Source organism: Melanotaenia boesemani, chromosome 14 (assembly GCF_017639745.1).
Source record: "Melanotaenia boesemani isolate fMelBoe1 chromosome 14, fMelBoe1.pri, whole genome shotgun sequence".
Taxonomy (NCBI): Eukaryota; Metazoa; Chordata; class Actinopteri; order Atheriniformes; family Melanotaeniidae; genus Melanotaenia; species Melanotaenia boesemani.
The window spans coordinates 25,865,958-25,889,120 of NC_055695.1; the positions used below are offsets into that span (position 1 = coordinate 25,865,958).

Genomic DNA, 23,163 nt, shown 5'->3' on the forward strand with positions numbered 1-23,163 from the left:
TGGTTAAGCAGAACAGGACAGTCCAGTTTTGATATCAACAACTCCTCTGAATAACAGAAGTTGACCTTTATCACTTCTGCTCAAGTAAAGGTGAGTGAGGATGCTATTTGCAGAAGTGAAGAGGTCTCAGTCAGGTTCAAACTGAGTTCAATAGCAGGTCTATTATAAGATGTTGCATACATCTGCAATTTTAAGCTTGCAGTGACAATGAAATCAGACAAGATGGAAAGTTATGCAACACCCAATATTTCATAAATGTATCACAAGCTTTTCCTCACATCTATTATAGAATAAAGAATAAAACACAGAAAATCATACTATATGTAATTTTACCATTACAGACCTTTCTCTGCCGCTTTCAGGGCGGATGCATGGTCATCTTCATGGTGTGGTAACTGGGATTCTTGCTCCGTGTTTGCTGTGGATCCCCTGGGTCTCGGGGCCACTCTAGTTAGCCTCCGCAGAGGCGTGGTCGCATTTGCATGCTCACACTCATCTTTGAACACTTTTCATTTGTCACATTCTGCATGTTGACTCAGTTACAGTGTTTTCCTTTGGGTTTACAAGAACTACTTTTGTGTAAGTATTTTTTGTGTGTGTGTGTGTGTGTGTGTGTGTGTGTGTGTGTGTGTGTTTGTGTGTGTTTTTCTGTTACTTTGGTTTTTGTTGTGATACATGTTTTTGTTTTGTTGTTTCAGCTTTTTCATTTCTTATAGGAGCTCCTGATGATTGTCAGCTTTGTTTTCCTGTAAAGCCCTGGTTTTCTCTTTTGTGATTCTGTACAGATGTTTGTTTGTTTGTTGTCTGGTGTTTCTGTTTGATTGAAGAGCCATTGTTTTCTATCTGGTGTATCTTTATCTCCCCTTTCTTTTGTACTCTCCCCTAATCATTTCAGTTTCAGTCTTTATCCTTTTTTCTGTCTCCTTCGGTAAGCTTTAACAATATTATATAAATTTAGTAAAAAAAAAAAAAGATTATTCTACATAAATAAATAAAGTAAGAATAAAAAAAATCAGCCTATCAAGAGGAGCCTCACAGTCATAAAGTTCCTCTTGGCAAAGCAAATTTGTTCGACACATCATTCTGCTTGCTACGGCGCTAAACAGGACAAGTTAAAAATAAGAAATAGAAAGTATTATCAAAATTATTTATTTTTTATATATAACTAGAAGTTGGAAAATATAGACAGACACAATCAGTACATTAAGAGGTCAAAATACTCAATAACTTTGCCTCCATTGATAGAGTGATCCTTGTTACTAGGTCACTCATTAGCAGTATACCAGCAACTTCAGTTGGGACACAAACTGAACTTTAGTCAAAGTAAAACTAATCCAATTTATGTAAACATCACTCAGCTGGATAACTGCCATTTTGAGGGCAGGATAAGAGTAGAAAAAAAAATAAAAGAATGTGTCTTCATTTGCCCATCATGTATAAAAGTCTGTGTTGAGGAAATTCTCTTCCACTTGACTGACGCAAAAAATCATCACACAAGTATTGTCAAGGTAAGAGAGATTCTACTATATCTGGTTTTCTGCTACAGAGAACTTTGAGATACTAACATTTGAATAATGGGAAGTTTTCCCATCCATCCATCCATCCATTGGCTACCGGCTTGTTCCAAAACCAGATTACAGGGGCTATCCCAGCTCCTATCAGGCATAATGAAGGGTACACCCTGGATAGGTAACCAGTAAACGACAAGATTAAGATTAAAATTTTTAATGTAATTGGTTTGTGATTGGTTGTTTGCAGATGAGCTGACGAGCTTCCATGTTTTAGCAAAAACATGCTCACAACTCTCTTACTATAACTACTATAATAATACTGTAACAACAGACTGGAGCTTATTCCAAATTGTAGTGCTTTCAAAGAACTGCAACGTCACATTTGTTCCTATTTGGAGTTTTAGGAACTGAGAACGTTGTCTGATAAAACCTGAGGTTAAGAAGAAAATGGGATATACAAACACTGGCTCAAACATTAATTTTACAGCAGATTTCAGTTTATGTGAGAATTGAAGCAAGGACTTCTGGTTTTATATGCAGCTTATTACCTAAGATGTATTTTCTTAGTGCCTGTTTTGTTTTATCTGAAATGTGGGAAAATAAATGTTAGTATTAAATGTTAGTAACTAAAAAGCAGCCTTTAAGGCTTCAGTGTTTTTAAAACAGACTGATCCTAAAGGAGGGGAACTTCCTTTTGTTCTGAAGTTAAATTTAATCTGCCTTTGAATCAGCCAGAAAACCATTGCATGTCATAGCTGTTACTTGCAACAGGTCTCTATCAGCTGCAAAAGATGCTTTACAGTCTCTAATGCAGCTTTTACACGGAAATTGTTCTTTTTTTTAAAAGTTAAACTAAAACTAGCTTTAAAAATTGTCCAACCATTTTTAACCCTGTGGTTAAGAAAATGTGTTTCAACTGTTTACGATATCAAGATGACCTATGAAACTATGAATGAAATATCTTTGGACTGAGGAGAGTATAGCAGACTGTTATCAGACAAGGTCCCAAGAAGATAATTGTTGGAAAGAACAAGTGAACAATAATGATAAGTACTCTGCTTCCTATCACTATGTTTAAACAGATTATCAAGTCAGGCTGACCAAATCAAATCAAATCAAATCAAACTTTACTTATATAGCACCTTTCATACATAAAAATAGCAGCTCAAGGTGCTTTACAGAGAGTAAAATCCCCCAGAACCCCAACCCAAGAGCAGCAAGCCCACCCCCCATCCCTTTCCATCAAACACACACACAACACAAAGGGTAAAAGCAAGTTAAAAGGACCAAGGAAATGCTGTCATAAATTCTGGGGTCTAGTGGTGTGGGGAAACACTGAGATAAAACACTGTAAAACCAAATCTAAAACAATCTAAAAACCAACCCTGGGTATAAAAGTAATATTGCTAAGACCCATAAAATAAGAGAACCTGTGAAATAAGAGAATACAAAATGATAAAACAAATACATAAATGATAAATAAATAGAAGCTGAATACAGCCTGTGTGTTAAGAATAAATAAATGAATAAATACAATAGTAATAATAAAAGTAATGATTAAAATGCTAAACTAAAAAGGTGGGTCTTGAGTCTGTTTTTAAAAATATCCACACTAGGAGCTCCCCTCACGTCCTCAGGCAGGCTGTTCCACATACGAGGGCCGTAGAAATAAAAGGAGGACTCGCCGTGGGTTTTTGTTTTTACTCTGAGAACAGTTAAAAGGCCAGTACCAGAGGACCTGAGGGGTCTAGTGGGCTCATAAGATAAAAGCAAATCAGATAAATAAGGTGGGCTAAGACCATTAAGAGACTTAAAAACCAATAAAAGAATCTTAAAATCAATTCTGAAGCAGACGGGGAGCCAGTGCAGAGACTTTAAAATTGGTGTAATGTGGGCCCTCTTCTTGGTCTTTGCCAACAGACGTGCAGCTGCGTTCTGTACAAGCTGCAGCTGGTTCAGGTGACCAGAAGCTGGTAATGAAATCAATCAGTCTTTATGTCTGATTTAAGAGGTAGTGAAGTCTGAGGGGAATCACTCAGAGGAAAGGAAGGGGGTGAATGAATGTGTCAAGGTAAAGACAGGACCATTCAGACCCCAGCCCCTTTCTTTAATAGATGGTGTTACCTTTCTGACAGTTAACACCACGCTGCAGCTGTTAAAATGCATATTTAAAAAAGTGGAAGAAGATCTTCTTGTTTCATCTTTAAACCTCAGAGTCGGGTCATTTAAGGTTGAAGTTGTGTGGGTGTGATATAAATTCAACAACACACTTATTCCAGCTTGTTAAATATTTTCCAATTTTCTTAAGTGCCTTGAAAGTGTATATTGTCATTTATTTCAATCTTGTAAAAACACTCCTCAGCTACAATACTCAAGAATACTCAGATGCGTCCTCCCAGATGGCATTAGTGGCAGTCATAAAAATACAAAAATAACTAAACCTCATCGTATCATTAAACTAGACATGAAGGACTTTTCTGAACTTGTGACATTGTTTTACTTTGACTGGGAAATAATTCATTTTACTCCTAACAATGTATAAAAAAATTTAACATTAACGTTAACATTTAAACTGATTTATCTTACTTATTTCATGAGTGGGAAAGAATGGGAAACAAATCTTAATTCAGGCTGGCTGTGGTTCTTTTAAAGAAGAAAACTAAATGTACTGCTGAAAGCAGACTAGCCAAAAGTATTAATTTGCTTTAAGAAACCTCAAACACCTTACATAATTCTTTATATTTCAAAGACAATGAAACCATTAGATGGTGATATCATTGGGATAGAGCCCCCATCCTCTCTCTTTCCATTCACAGTCAAAGATACAAAAGAAAATGTAAAGGTTGTTTTAATAAAAACTGTTGTGAGTTTCTTAGTATTACTGCTCATTCTTATGATCCTTATGTGACAAGTTGCTTTTTTGTGTAAAGCCCTAAAACATTTAGATATTAGAAAATCAGAAGGTTGAGACAATCTTTTGCCTTATTATTCAAAGATACCATCAGGTTGTGTTGCATCACCTTTGGCTTATCTTTCTTTCAAATCTCTCTTTGGACACAAGTGAAATGAATTCTGTTTAGAAATATTTGTCTTGGTTCTCTTGTAATTTAAAAGGGGGGTGACCCAGCTCACCCATCTTATCAAACTTTCAGTCTGGCTTTAGGAAAGGGCATAGTACAACTACAGCAGCTCCAAAAGTAATGAATAATCTTATTGACTCTTCCAGACAACAAACAGCACATCACAGCTTTTTCTATTGAGCTTGGCGTTTGGCTTGTATATCATACAGCACTAAAGCAAAGACTTATCAGTGTTTAACTGTCTGCGCCCACTAAACCAGAATTACTAAAACAGTGGGGGTTAAATTATTTTTCTTGTGATCGTATCTGACAGATTCCAGTGCCTGAAAGCAGATCTTATTACATCTCACTGCTATAGGGAATCCTATGTGGACCTTAGGGGTTGGTCCTGAACTGCTGCTGCCTTGCTCTGAACAATCTTCCAAAGAGAGGGTTTAAAATCTCAAGACTTAAAAAGTTTAAAAGGTTAAAATTATAATGCTCAAAAGCTTTGTATGAAGTGCAATCAAACTAAATAATATTTGTATAATTTATATGAGACTTAATATAGAGTTAAGTTTGTTCTCAAGTCTCATTAAATAATTTGCAAAACTGTTGTTGTATTGTTGGACAGACAAATCTTAAATGGTGGCCTTCATCAGAGTCATCATAAAATGGGTGACCATATAGCAGGAAGAAAAAAAGCAACAAAGAACCAGTCATGTACATCCTCATGCATATCTGCTTATGGTGTGTCAAGGATTGGTTGGGGATAAAGCTACATGACTTCTGGCCGCTTTTATCACAGGCTGGCAGAGAGGTAAAGGTAGAAGTAGTGAGTGACAGTATATCATATTGTACAGAAGAAGCCTTATCCCACAGTGCGACTATAGATGTGGCACACAACAAAATATAATAAATAGACCAGGTAGCAACACTAACACAAAGAAAACTGATCAGAAGACAGCCTAAACTGAAAACTATAGAAACACACTGAAAAAATAATACAACAGAGAAATCTGATAAGAATTAACCTACGTCTGTCTTCTTGCAGCTCCATCATGGTGCACAAGGTAGCAGTGATTGGGGCAGGTCCCTCCGGTCTGACCAGCATCAAGGCTTGTCTAGATGAGGGCATGGTTCCGACCTGCTTTGAAAGCAGCGATGACATTGGTGGACTGTGGAAATTCAAGGCAAGTACTCAACTTTTAAATTCTCTGAGCTGTTGATGGAAAACTGAGTGAGATGGACAAAGTTGCTGCCGTTGTTTCCACTAGCTTTCAGCCTTGTGATGTCATGTACAAACTGTTTTTCTGCAGGAAGTATCAGAGCTAAGCAGGGCCAGCATCTACCGTTCCCTCACCATCAATATCTCCAAGGAAATGATGTGCTTCAGTGACTTCCCAATCCCAGCTGATTATCCCAACTACATGCACCACTCTAAAATCATGAGGTACTTCAGGATGTATGCAGAGCACTTTAAACTACTACGGCACATTCAATTCCAGGTAAGAAGGGACAAAAGCTGAATTAAATTTTTGCTGCATTTGGATTACCATTCACTATCTTATTTTGTTATAATTCAGACCGCAGTGAAGAGAGTCACAATGAGACCAGACTTTTCTCGCACTGGTCAGTGGGAAGTGGTGACAGAGAGCAGAGATGGACAAGAGGAGAGGCACGTCTTTGATGCAGTTATCTGCTGCTCTGGTCACTATACCTACCCCAACCTGCCACTCAAAGACTTCCCAGGTAGATGTGTGTTTTGTACAAACTTTCCACATATCATCCCTGTTCTTCATTTTAATGTTACTTATACATTCCAGCAAATAACAAACAAAACTACATCACAAATGTGTTGCAGGGATTGAGACCTTTGAAGGAAAATACTTGCACAGCTGGGACTACAAGGGTCCTGAGGACATGTATGGAAAGACAGTGGTGGTCATTGGGATTGGTAACTCTGGAGGTGATATCGCTGTAGAGACCAGCAGAGTTGCTGAGCAGGTTCTTATTGTTCTTGTTGTCTTTTGATATGAAGCATTCCTCACTGATTTCAATGCATCTTAAGTTGCACCCCCCTTATCTTGCAGGTGTACATGAGCACACGCCGTGGGGCCTGGGTCATTCGTCAGGTTTCTGATGACGGCCTGCCAGTGGACATGAAGTACAACACACGCTTTGTCCACATCCTGTTCCAGCTGCTGCCTATCAACTTCTTTAACTGGTTTGGAGAGAAGAAACTCAATGCTATGTATGACCACACCATGTATGCCCTCAAACCCAAACACAGGTAGGTTTTGCCAGGATATCAATGATTGTTGCTCTTGATGTTGTTGCTGGAAAGTAAAACAGATTGTAGTAATGAAGCCTCTTTCTCTTTAACTGCAACTAACTTTTACTCTTATCTGGGAGAGGGAAATAAAGCACACTCAACTAATTTTAAAATCTTAATCCAGCCTGTTAAGACATTTTCATTCATATCTATCATGAATATATATTGGATAAAAGTCATCCAGAAATAATTTTGTCCCCCAAAAAGGAGCTTTTAACAACAACAACTGTCAGTGTGCAGGAGCTGTGATTTCGAAGAGAATATCCACTCGCTGGAGACTGGCACCACTGACCGCCCCCCGTTTGTCGCCATCCTCCTGACTCTCAGGTTACAGTCTCCAAGTCAGCCACAACTCTCCCTTGGATTTCAATAACTGGTGTTGTAGCTGGTCACTGAAAGGATGGGTGACTTGCTGAGTGTCAGAGCGAAGGGATAACATCAGACATCAAGGCTGGTGTTGAGTCATTTGCTGCAGTCCCATCAACATAGGTCCCAGTACAACCTGAATGGGTTCAAATGGGAACAAGATCCATGGCTCCAGTTTGCACATCAACAATCCATCAAACCTCCTTCAGATTTAGTCATCTTGGTCAGAAGTGGTTTTTGGTGGAAAGGTCCTATCAGGGGCTCTGACAGCCATGCCACTATGCTGGAACCATAAAATCATTTCGTGGTTTTGCCTGATGAAGATGCTTTCGAAACCCCGGAGGCTCTGCAGGAAAAAGACCAAGATGCAACATCTCTTCATTCTGCAAAACCAGTGAAGACTGTCCAGGCTCACCAGACCAGCAAAGAGAAGCGGTGGAACACAAGTCGCCACTTAGCAGTGAAGCCTTTGTCCTTGTCTTGCTGTAGGCTGCTGAAAGAGGCTGTGAACAGAAAGAGCACCGAGGGCCTCAGTCTTCCAGAGGCTGAGAGGGTGACATCACACAACCCAGCAACTTCCCAATAACTACCCCACCGGATACAATGCACCCATGGTCAGAGCGCTGCTCCCATGACCAACTCCAAATATGATAAAGCCCAGTCATCTCCTCAGCTGCTTTTCTCATTTACACCCCTGATTATTGGTGGTGATTCCATACCTATATTTCTTTAATGCAGCCACACATCCTTTCCCTGGCACAACTGCTTCTGACTTATTAGTAAAGCTCCAAGTTTTCTGCCTTCACTGCCATCCTCCATGAAAACCGTAACCACTCACATCGATAATTCTGAAGCAACAGTAGAACTCTGACCAAAGAACATTTTTATCCCAGGCTGCATGTACACTGTGAGTGGAGGTTCAGGTCATGTTAGCAGGTTACTGACCCTTAACACTTGGTTGCAGTCAGTTTGTAGAATCCACCGCACAGGTTTGATCAATAACTTTAACCTGTTTTAGAATTACTTTACAGTTTTTTATCAGAGTTGGTGTACTTCCCAATAAAGCTGACTGTTGAATGTTCATTGCTAATTTGCATCATGCTGTACTGACCCATGTGATTGTTTATATCCTGAACACACCCTCTTCCTTTTCTGCGATTCCAAATACTGATGAGATTATTGACAATTCAAAGACATTAAAAAGACACCTCACCGTTGAAACATATACTATTCTTATTCTGCTGAACCTCCCTCATCAAATCCTGCTAAACAAGAATGTTCAGAACATCTAGATTTCAGTCTCCTCAACAACTTCAAGTCACCTTTGCAAGGTGCAAACTGTTGATGCCCATTTATGTCTATAAGACTAGACTTAGAATTAACCTCTTTTGACAGTTTATGTCTAATTCATCAAACTCTTTGTGCTCTGTTTTATTTGTATCGACAACACGTTTTTGGGATCAGTTTTATTCTTTATTCATATTCCTTTTTACTTATTGTTTGTCTATATTTTTAAGCACTTTGAGTTGCAGTTTGCGTGAAAAAGTGCAATATAAAGATTGACTGATTATTGGTGTCCTGCTTCCTCACCAGGCTCTTCAGTCAGATTCCTGTGATCAATGATGATCTTCCACTTAAGATTCTGTCTGGATCAGTCATCATCAAACCAAACGTAAAGGAAATCCGGGGCTCCACTGTGGTGTTTGAAGACGGCAGCACTGTGGAAAAGGTCAGAATTTTCTTTTAAGTTTTCTTCAAGAGCCTTTTGGCATTTAAATTTAAATGTATGCATCTTTTTATTACAGGTGAATACAATTGTGTTCGCCACAGGGTACAATTACGACTTCCCCTACCTGCCAAACAATGTCATGTACAAGTCTGGGCACCGTGTAGGTCTGTACAAGCATGTTTTCCCTCCCAACATGGAGCATCCCACCCTGGCTGTTGTGGGCTTCATTCATGCCCTTGGAGCCATCATGCCTCAAGCTGAAATACAGGCTCGCTGGGTCACACATGTCTTCAAAGGTGAGGCAACAAGGTTGACTTACAGAATCTCCTGACAACAATCTAGATACTTCCCAAATACATGACAGTCTAATGACCTCTTCATGTTTCCTATTTTGTGCTTCTCAGGATCAGTGTTGGGACTAACGCGTTATTTAGTAACGCGTTACAGTAACTACGTTAATTTTACAGTAACTTGCGCTGTAACTAATTAGTTTGTAAAAAGCAGGAACGCGTTACTCGTTATTGTGATTTAAAAAGACTCGTTATTCGCTACTTAAGGATGAGAGAGAGAGAGAGAGAGAGAGAGAGAGAGAGAGAGAGAGAGAGAGCATGTGACCGCCAGTCGACATCCAGGTGAATGAAAACAAGAAAACAACCATGGCAGCAGGTGAACACAGCCCAGGCGTGGGCTTTCTATCATGGAAATATGCGCATTATTTTTCTTTTGTGTCAGCAAAAGACAACATGAATATTTTGGTGACCTGTAATCTTTGTGGAGGTTCAAAAACTCTATCCACGTCGAAGACTAGCAATTCCAACCTTCAGAAACATCTTCAGAAACAGCATTCATCTACTAAGCTAATTGAAAAACACCCTGGTGATGCTGCTTCATCGTAATACTATTGGGTACAATCAAGTTTTTTTTAAATCAAGCAATGTGCCACATCAACTCCAAAATAATGTGTGTGCATTTGTACAAGGTGGGGAACAATAGAAAAGTATCAAAATAGAAGGATAAAATAAATGAGAGGAAAAGAGACATTATCATGTTTGATTTATTATTACACTGCTCTACTGCAGTTGTACATGTATATCACTAGATGGCGCACTGCACTTGTAGTAGCATGGAAAAAAGTTACTTTCTCTAGTAACTAGTTACTTTGAAAGTAATGAGTAACCAAAGTAACTAAGTTACTGTTGGAAGGAGTAACTAGTAACTGTAACTAAGTTACTAATTTAAAGTAACTTGCCCAACACTGCTCAGGATATAAAAAGCTGCTCTCAAACCAGTCCATGATCAAGGCTGTTGAAAAGGACACTAAGGACATCGAGAAACAGTAAATATTCCTTTCCACGAAGCACCAAATATTACATATACATTTTACTTGTACCTTCATTTAATTTAGTAATTGTACAATAATTTCTCAACCATCTCCACAGCTACATCGTGTCAAAACTGACTCCACTGCAGGTGGATTTTGTTTCTTACATGGATGAAATAGCTGGAGAGATTGGAGTACGACCAAGTCTCCTCTGGCTCCTCTTCACAGACTATCCTCTGTTTAAGAGGGTTTTATGGGGACCTGTCACTGCTTACCAGTACCGTCTGATGGGACCAGGGAAATGGGAGGGAGCCCGTGAGGCCATCTTCACCCAGTTTGACCGCATGTACCAGCCCCTAAAAACCAGACAGGTCTGTGAGTTGCTTCAACTACTTTTCTCAAAGTATTGCACAAAGTTCTAAACTAATTCGACAACTACAACACCACATTATCTTAAAGCGGTCAATGTCTTCCAGGTGCTGGAACAGGAGCCTTCCTTTGCTGGCCGCCTGGTAAAACTGAGTCTGACTCTCATGGCCGGAGGAGCTGCAGCATACTACTTCCATACACGTAATCCAGACACCATCCACACCCTGCTGTCCAGCCTCCGTCTGCATGCTGTCTGATCCAACTGCATAAGTCACACAATGCAGAACTCTAAAAACAAAATATGAGCCTTATCTGCTTATCTGCTGTTTCTAGATCTGTTAGAAATTCAGTAAACTTCTGTTTGGGTTGTAATTATAGAGATTGTTAAAAGGGGTCTGTACTGAGCAGCTGACTGAGGATGTTTTATAGTATCTTTGCAATTTAAATCTTTAATAACTAATTTCTCTGAGCTATGCTTCATATTGAAATGTTTTATATCAAATGTTGACCTAATATAAAAATACTGGTTTGCATTTTTAACCAAACTTCACATTGACTATTGCTGAAATATAACTGGGTGTTTGGTTCAGGACTTTCTGGTCATAGTAGCTCATAGTTACATAATTAATAAAGAAAAGCAAACTGGGGTTTCCAGTGTTAGAATTTAATATTTTATACATCTTCAATTTTCAAAAGCTCCACATTTTCATTGTATAAAAATCAAAAATTTGCATGTTGATCTAAAGCTACGCCAGTTTTTTGTGTTAAATATAAATGTTAATTAGATTTACTGGTATTGTGGTCGGTAGTAATGTTGTTTGGACTGAATTGTCATGTTCTGTGTTTCAGTTTTTCTTCATGTTTTCTTTTGTAATTTGTCTTTGTTAATTCAGTTGTTTGTTTTTTCTTTGCCTGTTCCTGGTTGGTTCATACTTTCAGTTCACTGCCACACATCTGCCACCTTTTGACCATTATCGTGTTTTTATATAAACTACCCAGTTTCCCCAGTCTCCTGACAGATTTGGTTTGTTCATCGATGATTCTAATCCAGTTTTACTTTTCCATTCAGACTCATGTTCTTTCTGTTACATTTGCATCTTGCTTTTTTATATCTTAGTGTGTTTGATTAAAACAACTTTTTTTTAATCTACCTGCCTCCTTTGTCTGTATTTGTGTCCTTCATTAAATTACATTTGAGGCAGCTGAATTGTAAAATACCAGGCAAAAGTAAGATAAAGCTCATTTTATTGGTTTGTATGCATCTTATGGGATCAAAGCAATTAAATATAAAAATGCTCTGTATTTAATTATCAAAATACTTGAATGGAAAAGCAGAGGAAAACAATTTAATGCATCCTGAGTTTCTTAAATCTTAACGTTACAGCTAACAGGGATTTTTGCTAATTCGCTAATTAATGCTAATAAAGCCATTTTTTCCTGCTTTATGTGCAATTAATTGTGATCTCTTTTTAAGCTATGTGTGGAATTTTATGGGAAATTACTGTGATATATGTATGTAAATAGAAATCCAAACCAAAATTTTTGATTCATCCTCCACAACTGAGTTTGTGAGTCAAGAAGTAAAAAACATCTTGTATGCAAGTCATTGTTACCATCGCCAAGGTGGAGGTTATGTTTTTGGCGCCATTTGTCTGTCTGTCTGTCTGTTAGCAGCATAACTCAAAAAGTAATTTTATTTATAATATTACGTTTTCCTTAATAAAATTTTAAGCAAATCTCTGAAATGGATTAAGCAAAAAGTGATTAGATTTTATCTACTTTCAAAGAAATAGACTGCAAATAGACTGTAAAATTTATTGAAATAGTCTGCATGTCATCTTTGTTCAATGATGTCTCAATGCGTTTTTACATTTGATGGTCTGATTTCCTGCCTAATATCATCAATATTTTAGAATTACCAACAAGTCCTATAATCAAAGGGACAAAATAGTTTGCTACGGTCCTCCTCTAAACCAGAATGTATATTATACTATACTAGCTTTTAAACCTCATGTTTGCGTATATTCCATTGTGGGCATAATTGTTCACACTAGGATTCCACAAGGAAGTGCATTAGAAAACTAAGACCGGATAGAATTGTCACATTTTTGGGGTGTTAAAGATGATAAACATGGCAATAGAGGATGTTAGCTTTTGTTTTTTTGTTTTTTTTTTTGTTTTTTTGGTTTTTTTCTTTGTTTGTTTGTTCTTTTTTTAGATTGAAGAAAAAACAGAAACCAAACAGCACCAGTGTCATATGAAACTCTTAAAAACAATCACACTATGTCTTGTGTTTGAAACTTTCTATCATTTTTACTGATGCCAATCCTCAGACTTTCCTTCCAGTGAAACTGGTTCCAACACTGCCATCAATGGTTTCTCTCATATCACAGCTTGCAAATTTATTGCATTAATTTCAGCACTGCGACATTACCCGGTTAGGGGTTAAAAAATAAATAAATAAAAACTTGGGTTTTATTAGAAAATGATCATGAATGGGGTGTCAATCTCAAAGCACACCTGTACATGTGGAACTGATTCTTGTCCTCCAGTCCCTAACCGCAGTAAGGATAGACTAAAGGTACACGTTTGGCTTTGATTACATCCAAATTCAATAATCCTGAGTTATTTCATTCCATCACATATCCATGGTTGTCTGAGCTGGTTCTGAATGAATCTGTTTGAGACAAAGGTTTAAAGAGCAGTCCAACCAAAACTGTCCTTTTATCCTTCCACATGGGAAGTATCCACACCCTTCAATGCAGTAAAAGGGTGATCTGAAAATCATTTAAGTCCCAGAGAATGATCCAAACAGTAATACATGGAGCGTAAAGTATTCCAAATACTTCTTCCACTTGATAGGATTTCCCATCTTAATTTATGAGTAAGCCATGGAAACTCAGTAATACAATCTGGTCTGCAGCTGAGGGGTTGTGGTACAATCTTTAGCTCTTGATCCATCATTAGTGAGGAGGTTGGCTCTCTCCATCCATAGCTCCAGGAAAAGACGATATTTTAGCCAATTCAAACACTTTTATACTCTCAGCTTTTCTCTGAAATCTATCAAGCCCGTTGCTAGGGGACACCCTCCACTCCAGCTGTTACTAAGAAAGACCAATGCACACTCACTTCAGCTCTGTGCCAGTCAGTCCTTGAGGTTTCCTGCTTATCCAGCGCTAGGATAAGCAGTTGTTCATATACAACCCCTTGGACTAAGTCATTGTTTTGACTCTGTGTGGTCCAAACAATTTCTGTTTACATGGGAGCCATAAACTCATGAAAGCCTTCTTTAGGAGGCATTCCTAGATTTATCATTTCTCCTTTGCTGAAGATCAAGTTTGATTGCATTTTATCCATTCATAACCTGATATTGGTTTACCAGAGTTAGCATACTCATCATATCGTGCACAGACAAAAATTTGTAACTTTATTTTTTTTTATTATACCTTATTAATCCCAGCTTGGAAATGCTTTCTCTGCATTTAACCCATCCTGGTTACCAAGAGCAGTGAGTTGCTCTATGGAAGAATACAGATGCTATTTAAACTAGTATTTGTTCATTTATTAAATGATTTTATGATATTTAAAGGCTACTGGTAAACTTTACCTCTCATGCATTCTGTCACCTCAACAGACGTTTCAGTCAGATTCCTCTGATGATCTGCCCTTCAAGATTCTGTTCGGGTCAGTCCTCGTCAAACCAAACCTGAAGGAGATTCATGGCTCTACCGGGGTGTTTGATGATGGCAGCTCTGTGGAAAATGTCAGAGAAATATGTTGTCTCAAGTGCCTTCAATTTGTACTAACATAAAAACATCTGACAAATATGTATTCTTTATTATAGGTGGACATAGTGGACATCATGTCTGTTTGTTGTATATAAGCATGTTTTTAAACCCTCACAACATAAGAAGCTGCCTAAATACCAGACAGGTCTGAAATGATTATTATTTTATTATTACAAAGTGATTCATATTATATACACAGGAGAGACTGACTGCTTCTCAAATTATTGTAGGTACAGTGAATAATCTTCTTACATGCCTACCCTAGCTGGATGTACAACAGGGTTCAGACCCAGACTGTCTGATCAGGTTGAGTTTGACATCATGGCTGGAGGAGCTGCTCCTTACTACATTCAAGTTAACAACCCAACAAACTTCCCCACCCTGCTGTCCAAACTCCATCTACAGTCTAAATAAGGCAGGAGTTGGATGTCTCATCGTATACCTCTATCCACATCAGCTGTTTCTACATCATCATCTGTCACTTATCATCATATATGCCAACATGTGGCACTGTCCTCTTTGTGGTTATATACTGTAACTTAAAACTTAACTAACACCGCTGTTTTAGAGAAGCTGCTGAAATACCTCTACATACTTCATAAAGTATTTTAACCAGTTTTACAATTTTAGATGACTCATCTTCTTTCTGTATCCCGTGTTTTTTTAAATACATATTTTGCTATAGCTGTAGACTTGACTTTGATTTACAACACCAAAGTTGTCATTAAAATAAAATCCCACTCATCAGACGAGATAAATAGAGTGAAGCTGGACACTCCAACACTTGTTTTTGTTGGTTTATTCAAGTTAGGACAAGTTAACAACACTCTCAGGACTTGTCAATAATGTGAAAGTTACAGATTTTAATGACAGATTTACTGTATTTATATTCAGTACACATAGGTACTGTTAGTTGCATGGCTTTCATGGCTTTAGAAAGTATTAACACTTAAATAAAGCAGCAAATATCCAAGAACAGAAACAATCTCTTTTATTTCTTCATTACTGGAAAGCCATTTGCACAATGACAAAGCAGATTTGTACAATTTGGACAATAATAGAGACTAATTTTTACCAAAATATTAATAGAAACATGAACATGAACTCTCACCACCATCCCTTTTACACACATACACTAAGACAGACTCATTTACTTCCCTCTGAATATTTTCTGACTGTCTGAAGTGCAACTTGCACCATTTGCTTCATTGTACATTATCACAGGGACATTTCTGCAGCTAGATGACAGCATATATTTGCACACCTGTACTTTTAGTGTATCTTTCCATTGAATGATTTTAATTTAGTTTTTTTTTTAATATTGGTGTGTTTCTAATTTAATTTAATTTCATGGTGTATATATTTGACAGTAAGATGAGAGTTACCAAAATAAATATTATGTAAATGCATACTGACAATAAAGAGTTCTTGAATCTTGAATAAGTTCACCTGAGCAAGAACTTAGATTTTTATACAATGTGAAAGTGGTTAAAGGTGTTTTTTGTTTTTTAGGTTTTGTTCCCACAGTGTTGCTTGGTGCTTGTTAAAGGTGAAATTCCACCTTTCCACTCCTTCTTTCACGTCTGATCAATCATTTGTTTTGCACTGTAACTGAAATATTTCCACTCACCCAGCAGGGTTAAAGTCCCTCCCCTCCGTTACCGTTCAACTGATTATGTAACTAGCAACAGCTCGGTTCATGCAGGCCTACAGACTGTTTAACATTTGACAACAGCTGCACATGACTTTTGACTGCCTTAAGGAAGAAGGTAAGAACAGCTATAACAAAAACACTGTTGTTCAATGATTAGAAAGAAGTTTCTTTATGTGCTTTTGGTTTCCAACTGATAGCCAAAATGAGTTTAGAAAAAGTCAGTGCCAGCACATACTATGAAATGTAAAACTGATAGTTTTCCTTGTAGATGTGAAACATTTCTGACTGGTAGTTTCCTTCCCTTTCCAAGGACTCAGTAATGGTTCGACGTGTCGCAATAGTTGGAGCAGGCAGTTCAGGCTTGGTCTGTGTCAAGACTTGTGTTGATGAGGGATTAGAGCCTGTCTGCTTTGAAAGCAGTGATGACATTGGCGGCTTGTGGAAATTTAAGGTGAGTACTTGGACAGTTTGAGACGGTATCCTGTTACACATGGGAGATTTGAACAAAGCAAGACCAAATGAAACTGTAAAATGTCCTTGTGAGAGTCTAGTTTTTACAAACTCCAGGATTGTCTGTCTTTGTTTTCACAGGAGTCCCCTGAACCAGAGCGATCCAGCATCTACCGCTCTTTAGTGGTTAATACTTCCAAAGAGATGATGTGTTTCAGTGATTTTCCCATGCCAGATCATTTTCCCAACTACATGCACAACTCCCAGTTACTGCAGTACTTCAGGTTCTACGCAGAGCACTTTGACCTGCTCAGATACATTAACTTCCAGGTTATTCCTGTTTGATCACAGCTATCTTCTTCATGAAAAGTCAAAGAAATTTAAAATGCATGTTTTTACTAACACCAGTGTGCACCCTTCAGACCACAGTGAAGAAAGTTACACAAAGACCAGACTTCTCTCTGTCTGGTCAGTGGGATGTAGTTATTATAAAGAATGATGGCAAGGAGGAAAGGCACATCTTTGATGCAGTTCTGGTGTGCTCAGGTCACTATACCCATCCAGTATTACCCCTGTCCAATTTTAAAGGTGAGCAGATGGATGCAGTAAGTTCAATGTTGCTTTATGCTACTTTAAACCTAATTTTTCTTTATCAAACCTCTCTCATCTTTCGCTCCTAGTTCTTACAACATCTGTCTTTTTCCAGGACATGAGACCTTTAGTGGCAGGTTTCTTCACAGCTGGGAGTATAAAGATGCAGATGCCAGCAGAGGAAAAAGGGTGGTGGTGGTCGGCATTGGAAACTCTGGAGGCGATATTGCAGTAGAGATTAGCCGCTCTGCAGAGAAGGTAAGGCAGAACAAGAATACAAAAATGTCTTTGTTGCTTGAGAACCTGAAACAGATAACAAGGTTTACTAATCCGCCCATGTGTTGCTCTAAGACACATATGTCAAACTGGTCCAGCAAAGGGCCGTGTGGCTGCAGGTTTTTGTTCCAACCAAGCAGCAGCACACCAGATTTGACTGATTCAATCAACTGATCTCAGTCTTCAGACAGCTGATTGGTCAAACTGTGTGCTCTTGGCTGGCTGGAACAAAAACCTGCAGCCACACGGCCCTTTGCTGGACCAGTTTGACATGCCTGCTCTAAGAGCTGTGTAAAACATCATTCATCACAAATCATTTCTCTACACAGAAATGTGTTTCTCTTTTCTGTATTTTTATGCACTTACAGCCAGTCTTCTTCTCCTCCCTGCCAGACATTTCTAAGTACACGCCAGGGGGCATGGGTGATTGGCAGAATGGCTGGTAATGGCCTTCCTCTGGACATGACAATGATCACCAGGTTCAACAGTTTCCTAACTATGCTCCCCAAGACTTTGGTCAACTGGGCTGCAGAGAGAGCTCTGAACCATAAATATGACCACAGGCTGTACGGCTTGAAACCCAAACACAGGTGACATCCACTAGTTTTATACGGATTAATGAGTTGAATGTGATGTATTGATGTTGCCCCACAGCCTGAGGGCATCTTTCTGGGCATGTTAACATCCAAGATCTCTGCTTGATGCTATTAACTTACAAAAAGGCAGTGTCATCATGCAAATGTCTTGTCTTGCATAAGTTTTATTAACACTGATTATCATGTCTTCCCTTCCACAGACTATTGGACAGAAGGCCTCTGATCAACGACGATCTTCCTGGCCGAATCCTTCAAGGGGCACTGGTCATGAAGCCCAACCTAAAAGGGTTTAAGGATTCAAGAGTCATTTTTGAAGATGGAACAGTGGAGGAGAACATCAATGCTGTGATCTTCTGTACTGGTTATAATGGAATTTTCCCATTCCTGCCCTCGGCTCTGTCTGAAGGACCCTCCAGAGAACTGAAATTGTACAAGTAAGTTTTGCATGGATAGAGTTTAAACTGTGACATGCATAGACAGTCCTAAATGCTGCGTCACAAAACAGTGCTATTTATACTATAACTGACAGTTTATAAGCTAATTACATAGTTAATCTAAATGCTTTATTTGAAAAACTGAGACAGGGAAATGAATGCATTCTGCAATTTATTGATTCATTAACATTTTTGACATAATGTTGTAAAATAATGTTTATTTCATAGCAATTAGATAAATCTTGTTGAATTCAGTTAATAAACCTGAGATTGTCCCACAACTCATCTTTGTTTTCTTTGATTATAATTAAAGATCTGAATCGTTATGTTTTACTTTGTGATCAATATATAAAATTTTTCTTTTTTTTTAAACTTTATTCAGAAGAGTGTTTCCACCGTCTCTACAACACCCCACACTGGCCGTCATGGGTCTTTTCCAAGCAAAAGGGCCAATCATGCCAATAGTGGAGTTGCAGGCACGCTGGGCTGTTAAGGTCTTTACAGGTACCATCATTTTACACATGCACACACACACGTGTGTGTGTATATATATATATATATATATATATATATATATATATATATATATAGATAGATAGATAGATAGATAGATAGATAGATAGATAGATAGATAGATAGATAGATAGATAGATAGATAGATAGATAGATAGATAGATGTGTGTTTTATTTTCCAGGTCTGAGCCATCTTCCATCTATGGAAAAAATGCTGGAAGTCATTGAGTCTGAGAAAAGAAGAAACATGCACAGGTAAGAAAAAACATCCTCAGTCTGAATATAAAATCTAAATAATTCCTGTTTATATTCAAATTGAACTTCTGTCTGTGGTCTCCTCAGCTCTCTCAGCCCACAACTGGCTGCCCTACAGGTTGATTACATTCCATACTTAGATTTCATGGCAGAGGAGGTTAGTTTTATTAATGCTATGTAAAATGTTGTTATCCGTCGTTAAGTATTTAGAAAAGAAATAAAATTGATAAAATTCTGATCACAGGTGGGTGTTCGACCAAACCTACTGACACTGCTTCCAAGTGATCCTGTGCTCTGGATCAAGGTCTTCTTTGGTCCCTGCACTCCTTACCAGTATCGGCTCACTGGGCCTGGACAGTGGACAGGTGCCCGACATGCTATCTTCACTCAGTGGGAACGAGTCACTAAGCCTTTCAAAACCAGACTGGTACCAGAACCAAAAGCCAGGAGGTCTGCCTTGTGTTGTCCCTGGCTGATTATATTTGGAGGAACTATGATAATGGCTATGCTTTTTAAATATAAACTCTTCACAATGCTGTAACACGCAACTGAGATAGTGGACAGTGGCAAGATTTTTTTGAAGGACTCATGGTTCACTGGTTGAAAGACCCACTTTCTCCCTAAGAGTTTCAACATATCAAAATAAAACACACAGCAAATCCCAGAAAATACTGTTTGTTTGTTTTTTTTATACTGGTTTGCAAAACGACAGCGTTGTACTTTTACACTCACCAGCTACATTTTACTGTAAAAACCCAAACTACAAATTTACTATTTCAACATTTTTTATGTTATTTAGGTGAGCAAATATTTAAAAAAATAAAATAAAAAGCTACACAAACTCAAAATGTTAAGTTTTCTAATAATCTGGGCAATGAGATAAAATTCTTTAGTTGAGACAATTTTGGATGATGATGATTTTACGAACTATGCATGGTGAAATGGTTGTTGAAGTTTTAGGAATAGTGTCATCTCACCATGACAACACGATGAATACACGTTAGCAGCAGGTAGAGGTTCAGACACATGTGCTATAATAGTGTATTTTTAAGTATACAGTATGTAAAATGTTTTCATTAAAATATTCAGTTGTTCCTGGGCTGTATGGTGGTGTGCTAGCACCAATGTCTCTGAGCAAGAAGGTTTGTAGTTCGACTCACAGCTGGGGTAGAGGGGTTCAAAACGGGCCTTTCTATGCTTTTTGCTTGTTTGAATGTTCTCCCCATGAATGCATGGGTTCTCTTCTGATGGTCAGCAACATACTTCCAGCACGATAATGCACCATGTCATGAAGCTCAAATCATCTCCAGCTGGTTTCTTGAACATTACAATGAGTTTACTGGACTCCAGTGACCTCCACAGTCACCAGATCTCAATCCAGTAGAGCAGCTTAGGGACGTGGTGGAACTGGAGAATTGCATCATGGATGTGCAGCCAACAAATCAGAGTGGTGTTCGAATGTATTAAAACCTGGTGCCCAAAATCTCAGAGGAATGTTCCCGGCACCTTGTTGAATCCATGTCAACCTAGTACTCGCAAGGTGTATGAAATGAATTGGCCAGTGGGTGTAATTTATTGGTCAAATGCTATGATGTAATCATTTATGGCTAAAGAATTGTAAGTTTGCATTGAGTTTGTGCATCAAGTCCAACAGCGAAAAAAAAAAAAAAAACATTTTCTGCCTTGTTGAAAGTTCAAAATTGTGGCTCTCAAATGCAGAGAGAACATCCGATTTCTTATTGTGTTCAAGAAATCAGACATTTGTTACCATGAAGAAGGTGGTTGGGTCACCCTAATCCTAACCCTAGGGTCACCCAGCTACCTTCAAATTCCAACTAAAAACTCACCTCTTTCACTCTGCTTTTATCACCTAAGCAACTTTTTATTTCAGCTTTATTTGTGTTGTTTACTTTGCTTTGTTATTTGTCTCATTTTAACCTACATTTGTATTATTTACTACTGTTGTTCTCTTTTCTTTTATCTTTTAAAGCGCCTTTGAGTTCATGAAAATCACTATACAAATAAAATGTATTAATATTATTATATTATTATTACTTGTAGTAGTAGTAGTAGTAGTATTGTTATTGTTGTTGCTGTCTTTATTATTATGCATAAGGGGCTAAACCCAGGCTGTTACTGGCGATAATATATTTATCAGCAGTAACATGGTTTCTAACATGAAGCAGTATTCAACAGTATTTTGGATAAAGCGTGTTTAAAAAGAAATTAAAAAACATGCTAATGGGACTGTATGTGCATGAAGAGTGATATAAAAAATGCTCATCTCTTGAAAAGTACTTGCTTTTACAAGCATTTCAGTTGCCTTCATATTAGAACTTTTGAGGGTGCAGTAGGATTATAAGAAATATTAAAAACTATGTTTAGAGGAAATGTACCTCCCATGATCTCAGTGCAGTCTGGCTAAATGAGGTCTCTGTAGAAATTAAGTTTTCTGTAACTATGTTGTTGCATCCAAGTCTATTTTAACTGGATAAAAGTGAAAATGGCCATGAAGTTTGATTCAATATGTTGGTCAACTTAACCTTAAATGCTCCTTAAATGTTGAACATATGAGAGGACACGCTAGCTCACAGTCACTAACCTGGAAAACACTGTCATCTTGTGGCCTCCATGTGTTACCATGCTTAGTGAAGTATCGTTATTATAACATTTTATAGGCCACTTGCATCATTGTGTAGCGTGCATGTGTATGCATATGATTTTCTTTACTGACATGAATCTAATATGGACACAACTCTGTATACGAAAAATCAATTTACTAATAACAAGAGCTGAGTTTATCCCTTGATGTTTATGTAGATTCTCCGACATCTAGGTCAGTGGTTCTCAAACTGGGGGTCTTAAATATGTAGGATTAAAGTCAATGGTTAGTGTCCACCTTTAGTCTTGAGGCAAGTAGAGGGATTTAAAAACAAAAAAAAAACTACATAATACAACAACATAAGACAACATATTATATTATGACAAAGGGACAGAAGATAAGACGCAGACAACAGCTTAAATTTACAATAAATGGCTGCAAATTAAAAAGGCATCTAGTTAAGAATGTATCGATACATCTCAAATAATAACACACAACTATTCAAAGATTAACACACAGGAAGCAACGACCATACGTTTCATACATGGTGGGTATATTGGTAGAGTGACTTTAACCGTTCCTTAAGACTATTTTTGAATGATGAATAGTCATTGATTTCCCTGGTGGTTACTGGTTGTTTCAGTAAGCTTCGGGTTTCTATAGGGGTAATGTTTTTCTTTCTTTTTTTTCTTTGTCTGTATGGAGTAAGGTATTCATTAATGTAAACTAACACAAATAGACACAACATGCAGCATGCAGTTACTCTGGATGACAGTGACACATTCAACAAAAAGTCTTCAACCGGAGAGATATCTCTGTAAATGTGCGAAATTGTTATAAGAATTGTGAATAACAATCTGTGATTTTTGTGTGGGTTTTTTAGACTTTGGTGGGCAGTGTGAGACAGAGATGTAGTGAGATGTAGAGGCAGAGGGAGACACATGTTTTTGTCCTGATCATGTCATGACAATTGGCTCACGGAAAAAACCTTCAAAGCATGATGTCGGTATCATTAACGGAGAAAAGGTTGAACTTGTGGACAATTGAATTCTTTTAATGTATCTAAATCTATTTTATGTGTCTTTTATTGTTCTTTTACCTTTTAACTTTTTCTTGTATATGTTGGTTTTATGGGTTGTCAGTGAAGGACAAAATCAGCTTGTACAGCAATGTTGTGCCAAGATCATGGGTGTGCAGATCCCAGATTTACAGTCTCTGTGGAGGGGGCAGGTGATCCAGAAAGCAAAGAGCATTATTAGCCACTCAGATCATGTCCTCAAAAAGAGGTTTGCCTTGATGCCCTCTGGGAGGCGC

The 23,163-nt window shown here is 37.9% G+C and overlaps 2 protein-coding genes across 2 annotated transcripts; both read left to right on the top strand.

Moving 5' to 3' along the window:
• The first annotated feature begins 1,405 nt into the window (after nt 1–1,405).
• On the top strand, nt 1,406–11,840 carry LOC121652882 (flavin-containing monooxygenase 5-like). The gene is made up of 11 exons (XM_042005964.1): nt 1,406–1,508; nt 5,625–5,763; nt 5,890–6,078; nt 6,157–6,322; nt 6,435–6,577; nt 6,664–6,863; nt 8,865–9,000; nt 9,077–9,296; nt 10,264–10,336; nt 10,440–10,692; nt 10,798–11,840. Exons 2-11 carry the CDS (start codon nt 5,632–5,634, stop codon nt 10,945–10,947), a joined length of 1,662 nt encoding a protein of 553 aa, XP_041861898.1. The 5' UTR covers nt 1,406–1,508; nt 5,625–5,631; the 3' UTR covers nt 10,948–11,840.
• A 4,312-nt stretch (nt 11,841–16,152) lies between these two features.
• si:dkey-239i20.4 lies at nt 16,153–20,947 on the top strand. The gene is made up of 11 exons (XM_042005931.1): nt 16,153–16,247; nt 16,443–16,583; nt 16,724–16,912; nt 17,005–17,170; nt 17,289–17,431; nt 17,843–18,039; nt 18,246–18,479; nt 18,862–18,983; nt 19,175–19,247; nt 19,335–19,404; nt 19,492–20,947. Exons 2-11 carry the CDS (start codon nt 16,452–16,454, stop codon nt 19,786–19,788), a joined length of 1,623 nt encoding a protein of 540 aa, XP_041861865.1. The 5' UTR covers nt 16,153–16,247; nt 16,443–16,451; the 3' UTR covers nt 19,789–20,947.
• Nucleotides 20,948–23,163: the final 2,216 nt, after the last annotated feature.